The sequence below is a fragment of the Falco peregrinus genome, chromosome 1 (assembly GCF_023634155.1).
Source record: "Falco peregrinus isolate bFalPer1 chromosome 1, bFalPer1.pri, whole genome shotgun sequence".
Lineage (NCBI taxonomy): Eukaryota > Metazoa > Chordata > Aves > Falconiformes > Falconidae > Falco > Falco peregrinus.
The window spans coordinates 45,464,109-45,481,688 of record NC_073721.1 but is presented as its reverse complement, the minus strand read 5'-3'; the positions used below and the strand labels follow the sequence as shown (position 1 = coordinate 45,481,688).

The window sequence follows — 17,580 nt, the reverse complement described above, 5'->3', positions numbered from 1 at the left end:
TGGACTTCCCACTCCTTCCAGTTCTAGTCGCTCTGGGAGGTACGTTGTAGCTTTGTTACTCTTTTCCCCTTTGGGAGGAGGTATGTAACAGCAGGGCAGGAGAATCCTGGCTTGCACAAGCTGGGACATGCTGCTGCATGGGGTAACAAGGCAGAAGGTTCTTTTGGAGGTAAAAGCCATTTTCCACTTAGATGTTTAATGACTGTTGTGAGAGTAGCCTTTTGTGGCAGCTTGAACTGGAGAGGAATGTTCTGAGTTTGAGGCCCTCTGAAGGAGGAGGACGGTAGGCGTGATGCCTTGGTGTGGAGAGTCTTCCCTGTTGCAGCAAGTCTTCGTCTCCTCCCCCAGGAGATGCTGGTGTGCTTGCAAGCTGAGTGTGCTTGGCTGATGGGTTTTGTTGGCTCTGCTTGCCAAGGAGGTGGGTGGCTGTTTCATCTCACTGTTTGCGAGCCCCCACCCTGGACAGTCCATTGGCAAATATCAGCCTGATTGTGATGCTGCAGGTCTTGGGGGGATTGTTTTACAAACCTGGGGGAAATGGATGGCAGGGAAGAGCTGGTGTTAGCTCTCTTGAGTCACAGGTCTGTTGGGTACAGGAGAGCAAGAACAGCACGATGTTACAAGTGTCCTGGCAATAGGAGACTGGGGATTGTATTTACTGTATACCAGGGAATGCATGCCTTGACCAAGGATTCCTTCCCTGTGTGGGTTGCAGCAGAAAGCTTTTCCCTGGTTGGAATATTCATAGGTTTGCTCCCTTATGTACGCCTTGATGTGTGATAAGGGTTGAGCTCACCCCGCCTGGTTGATGCTTAATATATTTCAGTAAAATCTCAGTCACCCACAGGACCTGGATCCATCAGAGAACCAGGAGATGCTTTTGTGGGGTGTTGTGGGGGTCTCTCAAATAAGGTTGTCCGGTAGTCCAAATACTGACACAGTTGGTGCTTGAGAACTTAGGGTCAAGGTAGGTAAAATGTGTGTTACGGTTAATGTCTAAGCTGTGATAGCTCACAGGTGGGAGCATTCAGAACCAGAGTAGAAGGCTGGGCTCATGGCTGGGACTAGGGTGGAGGCACCTTCTTCCCTGGGCTACTGGAAGAGCTTTAATTTAGGGTGGTTAGGGACAGTGATCTAGTTCCTATGTGTATCACAGAAACGATGCCAAGTTTAATGCAGGTGCCTTTCAGTTTTTTTTCGGTTTTAACAGAGAAGCTAAAGACTAAAATAGTCTTGGGCTTGTAATCCAACTTTCAGTTTTTCAAAAAAAAATCCAACAACAAATTTCCACTTTGGCCAGAGGAAAACTGAGCTATGTTAACCAGGAAGCCCCCACTGCTATTGCAGCGTGTTTAAATTGGTGTCACATGAAGCTGAGGAAAGGGCAGCTGCAGGAAGACAGCAGTATATTGATATTTAACTCTTCCTTCTTTCCTTGGCCTTTAACCATTACCCGTTTCTTTCTTTCTCTCCTTTGCTGCCTTCTGTGGTGCTTGGATATGCAGAGCGGCAAGGGCTTTTGGAGAATATCTTTCACAAAACCATCCTGAAGGTAGAAACGGCTCAGGTAAGAGAATTGACGTGCCTTGTTTATATCTATATGTGCATGTACCCATTTATCAACAGGACTTAAAATGAAAGTGTATTTATTTATCAAAAAGGGTTAGTGTGAGACCTCAGCAGCAAAGAGGCAGGAGGAGCCACTCTCTAGATCTGTGAAGCCTTTGAGGAGAAAAGGCAGTTTGGTGACTTAGGGGTTGGGTGGGCTGTGGGGACAAGTTAGTTTTAGTGGACAAGTGTCTTGTCATAAATTCACCCCTAGAGCTGATGTCCTTGGAAGAAGTTTCAGCTGGGAAGTGAAAGAGTGCACTGCACAAGGCTTCTGCACTGATTTGTCACTCCTAGCTCTTGCTTTCACGGGGGAATAAAAAAAAAAGGTGAGTTACAGTGTGTTAACTGACGTGTTTAGTGTATGTGCAGCAATCTGTCTTTGCTGGCAAAGGTAATATCTGGATTTATTCCCAGAGTTTGCTTCCACAGGGGTTAAAATGAGATCTGCCTTCTCTAGTTGAGGACACCAGCACGTGCTACCTAATGTGTTAATTTTTTAGATGCAGGTATTGTCCCTGTTGGCTTATGATGAGTTCTGTTTGACGGGCAAGAGAGCACAAGAGAAACTCACCTGCCTTCTAACAGGGTTGTCTCTCCTCTGTGAGAAAGGAAAACATTTTTCAGACAATAAATCTACTACAAAACCTATGGACGATCCTGTGGAAAATCCCATGTGAACAAGCAGCAGATTGTTCTGTGGCATTGAACTGTTTTGCAGGGGGGTGAAGCTCTTAAATAGAGCGTAATATAGAGTGATGTTATCATTTTAAGTGAACTCTTAAGTGTGTGTGTTTAAACCTCGACAGGTAGGAAATGCCTCTTGCTAAAAACAAGCCCAATCATGCTAGTCTTTGGCAGCCAGCTGAATGAGTCCCTGCCTTTTTTTCTGGGATCTGTTCTAATGACCTTCAAGTTGTCCTTAGTTGAATTGTGCTACCTTTGTGAATGAAGGGGGCTTTAAAACAATGTACTGCAGTTTTCTTTGATATATTTTCAGGCATGAGAGACTCCAGTGACACGTGACTTAAAATATTTGGTCTAAGAACAACCTGTGGTGGTAGGAAGGGAAAGGCAGAAATAGGCAAGGGTTTAATGCATGAGATGATTTGTCTGTGAGGCAGAGGGGAGGAAAGGGTTGGGTAGAGAGTGCCAAGACAGGCTGGGCAGGTCTGAGGAGGCTTCACAGATTGGCAAAAACATCCTTTATCGTGGCCATTTTTGCAGCTGCTTCTGTCAGCTGGAGTCTTTGCTGGTCCTTTTCTGCAGTCCCCCACCCCAGTTTCCAACAGGGAGAAGTCTTGTCTCCTGCTCACTTTGTAGTACCCTTGTAGTACCTGTGGGGTCACACTGAGGACAGACAGAGAATCTCTGATGGAGATCAGGGGAAATTGCAGAGCTGTGCAGATGCCTGAGACCTGGGGAACCCTGGTCAAAGCCAAGGAGTAGGAGCCCCTCTGATGTGCACTTACCAAGCTGTTGTTCTATTCCGTCTCATAGGTGCTTCTAGTTGCTCATTCCTCTCTGAGTGTACGTAAGGAGAATACAGAAATGGAGCTGGTGTGACTCTGGGATAATGCACCGCTGTCAGTCTCTCCAGACCAGTGCTTAAGCCCTCTCTGTGCTTGTAACATATCCATAAGCTCTCTGGGGAAGCCTTCTCATACCCACTGCCCCCTTGGTGTGTCAGGCCTGAGAGCGTATTTGAATCAAAGTGAATTTAGTTGCCAGAGATAAGAATCAAGTAGCAAGACGTACACATGGAAATGCCACAATCCCTATGGGATCCTTAAGTATTGACTTGGAAATAAATAAAATTCCCTAATTGCTCTAAATGTTTATAGAGGAGGAAAAAGAAGAATCATCATTTTTTAAGTCATCTTTTGGAATTCTGCAGTGTGTAATTTAACACAGCGTGTAACATGTCTTTATAAATAGCCATAGTAGGAAGGTTGCTGTCCTATAAAAATGTTGAGAGTGGAAAATTTGGCTCCCTTCTGTTTGTCCCAGTAGCCCAATAACAGGGAAATCTACTTTTCTTCCTGAAGAAATTCTGTGTATCTCAGCATCGCTTTTGCAAGTTTCTGAATGCTTTACATTTGGCTCAGCAGGGCGCTTAAGCTGTAGATAAGCTTTCATCCAGTGACTCCAATGAAAAAAAGGAAGAGACTTTTCTGTGTGAGTTGAAGATGTAGCACATATATAGAAGTACCTGAAACTGCTCCAACTCATCATCTTGGCTGAAGGGAGCAGCGAGAGACAGTACAAGGCTGTACAAGCCCACCAGTATCCTGTAGTTCAATTCCTACTTGCATGTGTTGATGGCTTTCACCGTGAGTGTCTTTACCTGGTGGAAGAGGCCTCCTTTCTGCTGTAATAACCCCAGCTATATACATGGATGCTCCCTGCGCTGCCGTCAGGCTGCAGACAGGATTAAGGCTCTAGCCTAAATGTAAATGGAAGGAGGCAAGCCCCAACTTCATTAGTTTATAGTTGAGGGGGAAAAAAAAGATGTTTAAGAAAGGTTTAAAGTCATTGATGAATGTAGTGAAGGAAAAGGGTTGTGGTCTTTGAGGAGCAGGAAGGTGGCAGAGCCATCTGGGGACTAAATGGAGGAAGAAAGGGCAGATTCCTCCTCTTCTGCAGTCCAGGAGCTAGAACTGTCCTCTCTCCCTGCAGAAGAAGATCCTCCTGCAGAAAATGAATCTTTGGGATGCCAGTTCTTTTGCTGCTTTACCTGCTAATTCAATTCTTCAGCAGAAGGTTGGAGCTCTGTAACTCCCCAGGCAGATGCAGGAGACCCATCATCTGGATGGAGATGCCAAGTGTGCAGAGACTACCCCAATTTACTCCATTTCTGCTGCACTTTGCTCACTGAGGGTCATCTATTTTGGTTTGACTTTTTTTATCTTTAGAGTCCCTTGACTCCAAGGAAAGGAGATGTTATAACAGCTTTTGCATCCCACCTCTTCACATTCCACAGCTGATCAAAGAGCTTATTCTCTGGTGGTAACTTTTATACCCCAGAGTCTTTCTCATGGCTTCTCTGGAGAGATTGTGTGTATGTGTGTAGCAGAATGTCTCTGAGAAACTGGGGAGTGGTAATGAAGAACTACAGAGGGATTATATATCAGCAGGGTGGGCCAGCTGCCATGTCTGAGCATTTTCATGAGAGATGAGTTATTTGCAAGACTTTTTTTACCTTTTGTTTTCAATAAAATTGCAGTCTGTCCATGCACCACTTCCTTCGCTAGGGCGGTAGGTATGGAATTGAACATCAGCAGGAGGTAAAGAGGACTGCAGGGTGTACATGTAGCGAGAAAAAAGCAAGGGAGAGTATTTGTTATTGGTTACAACTTCTGATTCTTCCTGATATGAAGCCTGAGAACTTCATGATTCAGACATATTGTATGATTGTCCCTGTGCAACTTTTCAATGCTGCCTTTGATTCTGGAGGAGGTTTTCCCAGGTGACTGGGGTGGTACATTTACCTCTCCTCTATTGCTAGGCTCAGAGTGTACTGACCATGTTCTGTGAGGTTATGGCAGGGATGATGGCTGTACAGATTTTATTCTCTTTGCTTCTCTTTTGGAACAGCGCAGCTGCCTGGTGTTGGGGTATGAGTGCTGGTAGAGGATGAAGGAATTCTCCCTTTGGGATCACTCATGGGTTTTTCTCCTGATTGTTAAAATATTCTGAGGAATTAGAAAAAAAGGAGGGTTGGACTCGGCTGCAGCTGGCAACATGGATCTGTTAAGGGAGCTGGTGCTGAGGTGGTAATGCACCTCCTGCTCCCTTCCTGCCTCTGTTCATTGCTGGCTTATTAATCCAGGCTGAAGGTCTGGGAAGGCTCCCAAAAAGAGCATTCTCCCATGTTCGGCATTCATTCTGACTGCAAGGCTGTTGCCAGAGTCCTTGCTGACTCTTGTAGCTTTCTGGTACCTTCCAAAGACTTCCCATCTTGTCTGTGGCATGGTTTTAGTGTAGGAGTGGGTGTCCCTTGGGACAAACGTAGAAGAAAGACAGAGAAAAGGATTGAGATGTTGTGGAAGGGAAGTGTAAAAAGGCTGCGGAGAGCAAAACAGAAGAAATAATGACTCGTAGTCTCACCAGAGCTCATGGGATAAGGAGTTTTGGACGTTTCCAGAGTCCCTTTCTCCCAGCTTAGCTGTTAGAGGCCTCACACTGAGATACTGCTTCAGATTTCTTTATCTTCATGTACTGGAACTGTGAGAGGAAAAAAATACCCAAGGTGTGGGGCAGAGAAATTAAGAGATGGCAAGCAGAGCATTTGAGAAACTTCCTCCTGTCTGGGGAAGCAGCGATGCATCCTGGTGAGATGGGATTCAGACACAGGGATCCTTTGCTGAGGAAAGGAAGGGAGCTGTGCTGGGTTTTTTCCTGGTACATTTTTATCATGCAGTTTCTATTTTGCTTGGCTGGGTTATTTGGAGGGCAGCTACTGCTGCTGAAGTGCGAGGGCTGTTGCTGTAGGATGCAGTGCTGGTCTGCCCGCTGCAGGCTGGCTGCTCTGGGCAAGCTGTGTGTAAAAAGCTCTGGAAGCAAAGAGAGAGGGAAAGATCCTAGCGACTATAAGGTGTGCTTGGTGCTGCAGAGACAACGGGCCATGGGCCAGAGCTGCCTAGCAAGTCTCGACCCAAATTCACTGTAGTTTTTGCAAGAATAGCATGGCTTTTCTGATGGTTTGCAGGAGTACAAACTCATTTTTGCTTCTTTTCTTCATTTTTGCATGATGTTTCAGCCATCAGTAAAAACACTGAGCATGTAAGGACAAGAGAGCTCCTGTGAGCTCCCCCAAGCCAAATAGCAATGGGTGAAGGTGGCAGGAGAAAAATGTGTTTGCCAAGGCTGCTGTGCCACAACTGCAGCACATGCAGAGACTACACCAAAGCAACTGCTTGTGTTTGCACCCTGGGCTTCTGCCACTTCAGAAGAGGGGGTGTGAGTGCATGTTGGGGGCAGCAGCCATGCAACGGAGGAGGTTCCTGACTCTGCCAGGAGCTGGCAAGGGGCTGGAGAAACTCCACCATGAGGTTTTGCAAGTGCTTCAGGCCAAGCAAGTGACCTGTAGGCCATGCTTTTTATGGAGCCATGAAGTAAGGCTGCAGCTATGCAGTACTCTAAGAGGAACCTTCAATTTGCCAGTGTTCAGACTTGGAGCTGCCAGTGGAGCCTGATACAGGTTAAGCACCAAGTCTGCCTTTTTCTCTAGAGGATGTGTACCCTGTCCCAAGGACAGTCCCCAGCAGTGCATCTGGCCTGGCTCTTGGTGTGTCCCTATACTGATGTGGGGTGGCTGACCTTGAGCAATGGAGGTGGCCCTCAGAGAAAGAGCCTGTGCTCTGGAGGGGGTTATAGACAGCCTGAATTGAGGGCAGAGCAGGGATGTGAAATCTCATCTCAGAGGGTTTCAAGGTGCTTCCAGGACCGGCCATCACAAGTGTGGTGTGGGTGTACCCTAAAACTTGCTATGGAATATGCTGTTTGCTTATAAAGTGAATAAAAACATAGGTCACAATGCTACCGTGGAAATGCGAAGGCCAGTGGTAGAGCTGGCATTTGCTCCGTTGGGTCATGTCTCACAGTAGCAATTTCATCTATTCTCATTAATTTTACAGGCCAGACTAAAAGGTTACTCTTCTATGAGGCACAATATCAACAGTGTCTTCAGTTTGTTTGTTTTCTAGGCCTATTCCACTGCAAAAGTCTAATTGGAACCGTTTTGTCATACTTAAGTGACCTTCGGTTTTCCCAGGGCAGCTCCTTTACTGAAGCGGCCCTTGCCTTTTCTCTGTGGCTTTGCAGAGAAGCGTGTGACGTTCCTTCCTCAGGAGCAGTACGGTCAGCGTGCCTGATAAAGTCACGGCAGGGCTGGCTTGATCAGGCTTCGGGTAATCCCATAGTGAACATTGCATGTCACCCGCTCAGTTGACTCTGAAGCTGCTGCATGGCTGAAATACCACTGTGACCTTTTTTCATTGTTTTATCTCCATTTTTAGATCCCTGCCTCATGCTTCAGTATTTTGAACAGATTTCCTGGTTTTTACCATGCCTATTTCTTGACTACGTTTCAACCCTGCAGACCAGCAAGGTCAGCTGGAGCAGGAGCCCTGTGCTCGCAGGGTCACTTTGCACTGGGGAGGACAGAGCTGACGTGGTAGGGAGCTCTGCGTTACGGCTCCAGCGCACACTCAGAGAAGAGGCAGAGGAACACAGGACCTGACAGCTTCTCAGCACACCTGAGGGGCAGTGGCAGGCATGTGGGAGGTCTGAAATTGCAAAAGAAACTACTCAGCTGTGCTGTTTGAAAAGATGTTTCTGTTTTTGCAATGCCCTCCAACCAGTGCACCCATCTGCTTGCCTCATTGAGGGTATCACCTGGACTCTTACTGGTGTAAAATGAAAAAAAAGCATTAACTTCATTCCTGCTACTACAAACAATGCTGCAAGTCCATATACTGGAAACCTTAAATATTTCCATTCTTCAGTGGCTGAGATGGTTCTTTCATTTAAAGTTGATACCATAAACATCAGGTCCAGAGAGGTCCAGCTGAGGTGGAGCAGGGAACAGAGAACTGTTTCTCTGAAATTTATTTTTCTGAGATGACAGATGGTTTTTTAATAGGGTTAATCTGGATTCCCCTTTGCCACTTTGCTTCTGATGCTGGAGCTAAGGTTTTAAATCTAAGGTGCTTTAATCATCAGTTTAGCTGCTAAATACGGTAATAAATCTGGGACTTTTTTTTTTTTTTAAGTTTGTGTCTGCCTTACGGCTATATTCTGCCTTGATTTATAAATTTCTCATCCCCTGGGGTTACAAGGCAGTCTGCATCAGATATGAGTCTGGCTCGCTCAGTCCCTCCGCTGTTGTGAATGGGCATCAGTCAGCTGAGCCTTATCCCAGCATGTTGCCTCTTCTCAGGGAACATTGTGACAGTGAAAGAAAATGTAAAAGTCCTTTCATGGTTAGTCACCTGGGTCAGAGCGAGTGCTTAAGTTAGTGTTACTGAATGAGGTACATCCAAGAATGTGGACTCTCTCTTTCCCAAGATATCGCAAATTAACCAGTACAGATTATCACTGCTGTCAGTGGTCGTGTCTTTGGTAATACAAATGCCCTAATGACTGTGTTGGGCAGTGCTTCATGGAAAGAAAGTACCAGAGGGGAGCAGGTGAAGTCAGAAACATGTGTTCAAGTAAATTACAAGGCAGGCGAGAAGTGGACTGGCCCTTGGGACTGGACTGTCAAGCCCCCAGGCTCTGGACAGGCTGTTAGACTTAGGCCAGGTAGAAGGGAAGTGATGAAAATACAATTTGGACGTTTCTGTCATCAATAGACACATGATCTACAGATCAAGCAGGATGGTTCTCTTCCCTTCATCTTGCTGTTAAGTACCTCAGGCACAATAAATCCAGATAGAGCACAAATCTAGATGAAAATAAATCAATTTGAGGAGCCTGATTTGTCTGCTCCAGGGTAGCTTTGCAGCTGTGTGAGACAGAGGTGTTGCTGATGAAAGCAAGTGGGAGAGCAGAGTTGTTACCAGGTCAGCTTCATCGGAGAGGCTGGGGAGGAGGGTGCTGTGCCAGGCTTCCAGAGTCACGCTGCCCTGGGCTGGCGTGGCACTTTGATGGAGCAGCTGGTTGTGGGAGAGGTGGCAAGAGCAATGTGAAAATGAAATGAAACGGAGCAGCAGTAACCAGGCAGAGGGTGTTAACAGCAGTCTGCTTCAGCTGACTTTTGGAAGGCAATTCCAGTTATTGCTGAAGTCCCCTGTTACTGTTCCTCAGTTCTCTTCACCAGACAGCCCTGTGGCTCAGATTTAGTTCAGCATTGATTTCTGGACCAGCTTGACTTCTTTCCTAGCAGAAGCAAACTCTTAACCTAAAATGCCATAGTGGAAGCAGGTGCAGCGCTTTTGGCACCTCAGCCCAGTTCACTGCAAGCGCAGACAAGGGAACCAGTCACTGGTAATGTATCGGGGGCTGCTGGTGTATGTGAATGCATGTGTGTGTGAAAGCTAGTGCAGACTTGCTCCCTGAAATGGTGCAGATTTGATTTCGGAAGCCAGTAACTTATTGTGATGGATGTTTGAATCTCTCTTCCTCCCATACTATTTTTTTTTCTGTAGATAAACTGTTTATTAACTAAAAGTCTTGAATAAAGCTTCTCATTCCGTTTGTAGTGTAGACTGTGAAAACTCTTTGATAAGTACAAGTGAAAGCATCTTGAGTAAGGGACAAGTAAGGTAGGAAGAAAGGATTATCTTCATGTTTTGCATGCTAGATCAGAGAAGTAGTTTGTCAGATGTATCTGGTCAAGAATTGTAACCCTGTCATGATTTCAGTAAAAAATTGACTCTTTCTTGAAACCAGTCATATCCCACTTACATGTCTGTAAATTTTATGGGGCTGAACAGACCTCAATGCTTATAAAACAGAGATTGGGTTTGGTCTCTCTGCACTTGTGATCATCAGCATTTTCATATATACTATACTTTGGGCACTTCATTTTTCCATTTACCCACAGATACCAGAGTTCAGACATTCCCGGATCTCTTGAATTGCGGTGCTGTCAGTGCATGAGTAAAGGTGCACAATCCTGTGTGCTTGCTCTAATGAGGCTATACATCTTCCATAGATGTATTCATTTGAGGAGGAACAGGGGCAGCTGTCAGCCACTATTTTGTGGTGTCTTAAGAAATATGTAGCGTGATTGTGCCCACACAGATTAGTAAGTTTGACAAGTTGAGATGAGTACTTAAAACTGGCCTTTGTTTTTAATTTAAAAAATGGTGTGTTTGGCACTGTTTGCCAGTACAGGTCTTGGCAGATCTTGAAGAGTCATTTGGTGGTGTTTTCCCAAGACATGCCCTCTCTGGAGCACAGTTAGTCTTGGAACTGGAGAGGGTCTGAGTTGCTGGAGAACAGATGTGGTGGCCTGCTGCCTCTTGAGGGGTAACAGGTGGCTGGAGAGACTTTGGATCCTTTTAAACACTTTCTGCAGTGGTTGGTCCATGACACTATCCTGCAGCTGGCAGGATTCAGTGGACCAGCTGTTAAACGACATCTGGTAGAGTAGCTTCTTCCACTTGAATAGCTTGCAGTTGTTCTAGTGGTGGCCCTTGTCCGTCAGGCTCTCCTCCTGGAGGAGGTGCAGATGTCCATGCTGTCTCAGTGCAGGAGACCATCGGTGAAGCGGACCACTGCCTGCCTTTTGTATTTTGCCTGGGCAATATCATTGAGGTGCGTGACTCCTCACCACACCTAGGCATGTGTTTTGGACTTCACGTGAAGTCTGGAAAGACAGCATTGGTTGTAGATTCAAGAGGCATAGCTCTTTCTTTAGCCCTTCTACGAGCGGCACCTCCTGCGTGAGACTCCTTGAGCTCACCAGCTGCCAGCTACAGTATCTGGAGACTGTGAGTCTCACAAGGAGACAAATGCAATGAACCTGAGCTGTGTCAACCTGAATGGCCCTGACAGTCACTTCTTGAGCAGAGTGGCCAGAGACATATTTATCTCCTTAGTGGTGCTGGAGGAAGTTGTACCTCAAGCAGAAAAATGAGGTAAGGGTGACACACTGTACCAGTACCAGCTCAGTTCAGTCTCGGTTGCAAACAGAGCAGGGGGAGAGCCCCAGGGCAACATAAGCACGATCCAGGTGGGCTTCAGATTCAAAAGCTGAAAGTATTTGTGTTTAGCTTGGGAGGGCTCTTTTTGGAGGGGCATGAGAGCACTTCATAGGAAGCAGAATGTGGCAGCAGTGAAAGGTCCACACTGCACACATACAACATCAGGCTTGTCTTGAGCTAGGTCTCTTCCTCCTTCATCTCTTCCTGGCCAGCTACAAGGTAGCCAAGCCTCAGATTGTTACCAAGTTCTTCCAGGTCATATCTCAGTAGCTAAAGGAAAGATGTTCATGAAATATCTAATGAAGTAAAGCTTTGGGTTTGCTTTCTCCCTCTTTAAAATGCTGCTGTCTGTGCTGGACATGAATGATTTTATTGGGGGGGGGGGGTGTGATGTTAGTGGTCACATGAATAATGCATTCCCCGCTGAGCCTTTTTAACGGTCCCCTAGCCGCTTCCCATCTGAAGGGAAGTGTAAGAGGTAATTAACAGCCACTTGAAAAAAAGGATTAGCGGGTGGGTGGGAGCTATTGTTGGGTTCATGCATGGAATTGCCATGGAAATGCTGAAATTTCCTGGCACTTCATCCAGTGTGTGGGCTCCAAAGATAGTTGCACTCATGGGTCTCTCTCCTTTTGATCTTCCTACCCCACAAAGGGAGCGGTTGTATTTTTCTTCAGGACAGCTTCCGCCGGCTGTGCCGTCGCCATCTGCACGCACGATGAGGCTGCTAACCAGGGGTGCTGCAGAGAGCAGAATGCTGTGTTGCAGCTGTCAGCTGAAGTCTTTTTGCATTTCTTTCATGTCAAACCAGTTGGCAGAAAATCGGGGGAAAGGGACCAAACCCTGGTGGTTTGCACCTTTCCCTTAGTTCTAAAAAATAATAGCTTGGTGCACAAAACACTTGGTTTGTTACTTCGTAGAGAATTTGGTGCTGGTCCTTGTCCTGCGAACATTAACACCAGCTGAGTAGCCCTTACGTGACTAAACCCGCTGAAGCAGACAGGACTGCACAGCTGGACAAGGGCTATTTTGCATGTAAGGATTTTCAGACTGTGCAGTGACCTGCATTTGCTTCTAGCCTTGTTTGGTGGCTGTGCATGCTTAAAATGTTGGGTGTATATGTGAGAAATGCCTCGTTTCAGTACCAGCTCTGGAGGTTTAGAAGGCTACAGGCGTGCATATATCTGAAAAGGTTCCTGGGGAAGCTACTATATCTCCCCCTTCCCCTTTCTGCAGCAGTAACAAGGAGCCTCCTGAATTTGTCAGTGTCTGGAGTGCTTTGGCTTTAAGGAAGGTGTACCATTTGTTTCAGATCACCTGTTGGCAGATTCCTACATCGGACAGGAGGACTCCCCTGAGATGCAGCAGGCAGCACAGAACAAGCGCAGGCTCTCTGTCATCTCAGACGGCAAGTTTGAGAGGAGCTTCTCCGAGGAGCAGGCAGAGAAAATGCCAAGCGAGGGACCGAAGCCACGAGTCTACACGATCTCCGGCGAGAGGCCGATGCTGTCGGACCATGAGAATGAAAGTATGGAACTGGTGGTGATGAAGGGGGCTGCCCAAGAGGAATGCCACCATGGCCACCAAGTGCACAGCGCTGGCAGCTCTCACGGCATTAGCAGGCATTGTAAGGGCTGGCCAGGCAGCCGGCAGGGCTCCAAGGAGTGCCCAAACTGCACCCGGCTGGCTGCCCCTTCCCAGCATTCCTTTGACCTGGAGCAGCAGCAATCTGGCGAGACTGGGTGGCACAGAAAAAGGCTGGAGAGGATGTATAGTGTCGATCGAGTGTCTGGTAAGTAAGGGTGAGTGCTGGGTGCTGGAAGGATGCAAAGGGACTCAGACACAGGGGTGAAGAGTGACACCCGTCTCTTCTCAGCATGGAGGTTTCATTGTGATGTGCCTCGAGTTGGGCCCTTCGGTTTCCCCTTTGGCATCTTGTGGTACCTTGCACCAGCATTCATGGAGAGGGGTTATGGAAGGAGGAGTCTGAAATAGGCTGAGCTCAGTTTGAGGCCAGCTCATCCAAGCTCCGTTGTTTCTGCTTCTAGGTTGTAGGCAGCAGCTGGGTGGTTTTCATGACAGTTTCACCTGGCTTAGTGAGGGTGACCTCTGTGGGCTCCTTTTTGTTGACGGAAGAGCAAGAGAGGAGGGCCTGTGTCAAAGCACCTATCTTTATGCTTATCCAGGAGGCAGTTCAGAGCAGGATCCTCTCTCCTCTGCCTCATTCTGGGGCTGAGGCAGGTGACATCTTTATGAACATGCCAGGGTGCCCAGCAGGAACCTCAGCTCAGGTACCGTGTGCTTTGCTTTAGTGCGTCCCCAGAATGCTTGTCTGTGTGGCTGGAAGCAGTTTAGCAGGGTCCCTCATGTAGTGCCACCTCAAGAGCTTTCCACAAATACTAGCAAATAACACAATATTGGGCTTTCTTCCGCACTCACTATCCATTTGCCTAATGTTCTCAGGGAATAGCACTTACAGTTATTCAATTACCTTTAAAAAATCTCTGATTGTCATAAAAATTTAGCCATTAATCAAATATATGTCACAATCTATGCGCTTTGAATTATAAGGTAGTACACAGTCCATCTTTGCCTGTCAGCTCTATATATGGCTGGCAAAGAGTCTGACCTAATTTGTCTGATTATTTTTTTTTTTTTGTAAACACACATCAACGCTTTTAGAGCAGAGTGTCCAGCCAGGAAAGATCAAGGTTTTCTCCTTGAAAAGAAATTTAGTATAATGTGATGTGGAGATCAAATTGTATACATCTTTCCTGGGTTCATAGTTTTCTAGTAAATATCATAGTGATATTTACTGCAGGTAAAATCCCTGAAAGTTGGGGTTCTGGACCATGTTTTCATACCTAGATGCTTGAAGTTATGTGACTAAATTAGTAAATGACCTAATACTGAATAATAATAATAATAAAGAACGGATTATCAAATGTGCAGAACGCTTACAGTCCCACTAACTCCTGTGCATAGTTTTTAAGCATTATTCTTCTGTTTGTTCCCTGTGATTTTGGGGGTTCACATCAGATACTACATGTGCAAGTTTAGATTTGTATTGCTTAAGTGCCAGAAAAGGAATGAGAAGAATTTTTCTGTATGGAAACCTTTTATGGTTTTGTGATCATATGTGTTTTACCTGTTAAGATGGCTCTGCATATGATGACACAGCCAGAAAAATTGTGTGAGGGTAGAAAAAGAGCCGTTTCAGGAGAGGAGTTCATGACCCCAGGGGCTTGGTCTTCTGGAGATGAGGGTGCTGTGTTGCATCGGTTGCAGCCTCGTGACATGTACTGGATTAAGAAAGTGAAGACTTCCCGTCCTAGTGCTGATGGATTTATGTTGAAAGCTTTCCCGACATTGTGGTTTAACCCCAGCCAGCAACTAATAAATGATATTGATATCCCATATGGTATGGAATATCCCTTTGGTCAGCTGTGTCCCCTCCCAACTCCTTGTGTCCCCAGTCTGCTCGCTGGCAGGGCAGTGTGAGGACTTGACTCTGTGTCAGCACCGCTGAGCAGGAACTAAAACATCCCTGGGTTATCAGCACTGTTTCCAGCACAAATCCAACACACAGCCCATACTAGCTGCTACGAAGAAAATTAACTCTATCCTAGCCAAAACCAGCACACCTGAACAAACTAGAATTGTACTATGCGCTGTGGGACTGAAGCAGGTTGCTTGATGCAGAACCAAAGGAAAGCTCTGGATCACTAATGGAAGAGTTTAACTCCTCATAGCTGGAGCTGAATGCCTCTCTTTGCTGCAAAACATGTCCTAGCAAACGCTGTAGAGAGATGACGTTTTCTGTTTGGGCCTTGAGATTTATAATATGTATTTTCAACTAGGCAGCAATATTTGTTAGGGCCAGTTATCAATGTGAAATGGAGATTTGCCTTTCCAAAAAATATCAGAGTAGTTACTTAAATGGGAATGAAGTGGATGGTGCTGAACCTGGGGATGCCTCCATGGCTATTTCATGTTTTGTACAAGCAGCAGCTACCCTCAGTGCTTGTCTCAAGCTTCTGAGTGTTTGCACATGTGGCTGCACGTGCAGCGCAGTGCCTCTGAGACCAAATCCCATCCCAGCACTGGCATCATGGAATGGAAGTCTTCTCAGCTTGGTCTCGTTTGCACTCTCTATCCAAGCATTGTTACTCAATGAAAAAAAAGATAACTGAATGGCACACCTGTTTCAAATTGCAAGAAGTATTTCTTGGTATGTCCTTCATGCCTGGCTAGTGGAGATGGATGGAGGCAAGGGAGAGAGACTAATTTCCCCAGAGGTTCACTTTCCAGCACTGCTTTCTCTGGTTGGATTTACGTGATACGTTATTGCTGCAAACCAACACTCGTGGCAGTTAGGCCAGATTGGCATAATTTAATATGGATTTTTATGGTGGGTTTATGATGCCTAACACCATTCCAGAGAAGCACAAGCTGTCATCTCCCGTGCTGCTCCCAGCATCTGATACAAACGCATCCACTCATGGACAGAGGTGCTGAGATTTGAATGCAGCCTGGCAAGTGGCTGGAGATGCCAGCTGTGGTGGTGGAGGTCCTGCAGGCTTTCCCAGGCCCACGATTCTGTGACTACTTCATCACAATTGATGGTAACAAGAAAGGAGAACAAGGTGTTCTGCCTGGCCAAAACGCAAGGTGCTGCCAGCTCCTGGAAGCAAAATAGCCATACTCATAATCTGCATTTTAATTAGGTGGGTGAGTTTTGGAGCTCAGCTGTGTTCCCTAGTACCCAGCTTTGTGCTTCTCTGCTGCTGTTCTACCTCTGGCTGGTAAAGAGGCACTTCTGAAGGATCCCAAATCCTTTATTCTCCATTGATTGCTGTGGGTAGGGGAGTGCTGTCGTTCCCGTGTTGACTCCTGTCTTACCAGAAAAAGGGGAGAGGCTTCCAGCAATTGTCCAGGCAAAACCTCATAAGGATATTAGCTCTTGTTCATAAGCTCTGCTTTGAATCAAAGCTAGTGGCTTAAAGCTGTGAAATATATTAAGAGATTGTCAGTCCTTTGAGATGAGTAGTCCCAGAGAAGTCTGTACAAAATTGTTGCCTAAAAAGGAATTTGTACAACTTCTCCTCCTTCACTGCTTGGGTTCGAGACTTCCAACAAGTAATTCATTTACAGTCTGAGCTGGTTTACGTTTCTTCTCTATCTGTTTTTTGGAGGAGAGCAGACATAGGAACTTCATAATAAGTATTTAGCATACTGGAATGCATTTTTCATTGCACATATATATATTTCCTCAGGGTGCCTTTATACAAGGCTTGACATAAACTGTTAGCTGAGAAGGAGTGTCTGTTACAGCTTTCTGTATGATTTCTTGGAAGCTTTGCTTCAAAGGAGGCCTCCCCAGTTGCATTTAGCTCTTTTTTTGCATCTGTAATTGCAGCCTCTTTTCAGGGAACAGCAGGCTGTAGTATGTTACGATCTGTACAAAACATTTGGTAAGATATCTTGTCTGTAGTAATTATGTCTGCAGTAGGCATACAGGGTTTGATTGGGTTTTGGCCAATGAAAGTGAATTAAAAAGAAAAGCTCTTGACAATGCCAGATTATTAATGACTTAAACACAGGTGACCAGATAAGCACAGAGTTATCTGCAGATCGCATAGCTGATGTGCAGTGTGACTTCTAAAACCAGAAAAACTCATGAAGGTCATCAGGAGCAGGTGTGTGAGGGGTTTACTGAAACTTCAGTGGCAGAAAAAGAGAGTATATCTCAGGCTTATGGTTCTGAAGAGAGGAAGGTGAATGCTTTTTTTTTTTCCATGGGAGGCTGTATCAGAAAGAACTGGATGAATGGGATATTTCAAATTAATGGTACTAAGGAAAATGCGGAGCCTGGAGAATGCTTTTAATGAAAAATGGTTTGTTCCCCTGTTGGTTTTTTTTCTTGTTCAAATGTCTCTTCTGTAATTCCTGGATTATACTAATCTTCCACGCTTAGGATAGAGCTTTCATTCTTCGTTTAGTAGCCTGATAGACAGGCTTAGCACAAATTTACAAAATACTCAGTGGTAGTGTGCATATATATGAGGATGAGACTATCCTGTTTAGTACAGGACAGGATGCTGAAGCAGTAGGAGAAGCTTGGGAAGTCTTGCTGTATGAACGATGTCTCTGCCCGCTGGATTCTCAGGTTCTGCTCTCTCTCTTCCAGATGATGTCCCCATACGAACCTGGTTCCCAAAAGAGAACCTCTTCAGTTTTCAAACTGCTACTACAACTATGCAAGCGTAAGTTGTAAAAACCACTGCTGTAGCTTTTATTGTGTATCTTAAAGTTC

At 45.8% G+C, this 17,580-nt stretch overlaps 1 protein-coding gene across 5 annotated transcripts in view; it reads left to right on the top strand.

The window, feature by feature from the left end:
* NSMF (NMDA receptor synaptonuclear signaling and neuronal migration factor) overlaps window positions 1-17,580 on the top strand; it is a 46,075-nt gene that overhangs the window by 8,116 nt on the left and 20,379 nt on the right. For all 5 annotated transcript variants that reach the window (XM_055800515.1, XM_055800489.1, XM_055800505.1 and 2 more), the window contains exons 2-4: window positions 1,506-1,567; window positions 12,577-13,056; window positions 17,455-17,530. In XM_055800515.1, the coding sequence (XP_055656490.1) occupies window positions 1,506-1,567; window positions 12,577-13,056; window positions 17,455-17,530 (618 nt within the window). The remainder of the gene's footprint in view (window positions 1-1,505; window positions 1,568-12,576; window positions 13,057-17,454; window positions 17,531-17,580) is intronic.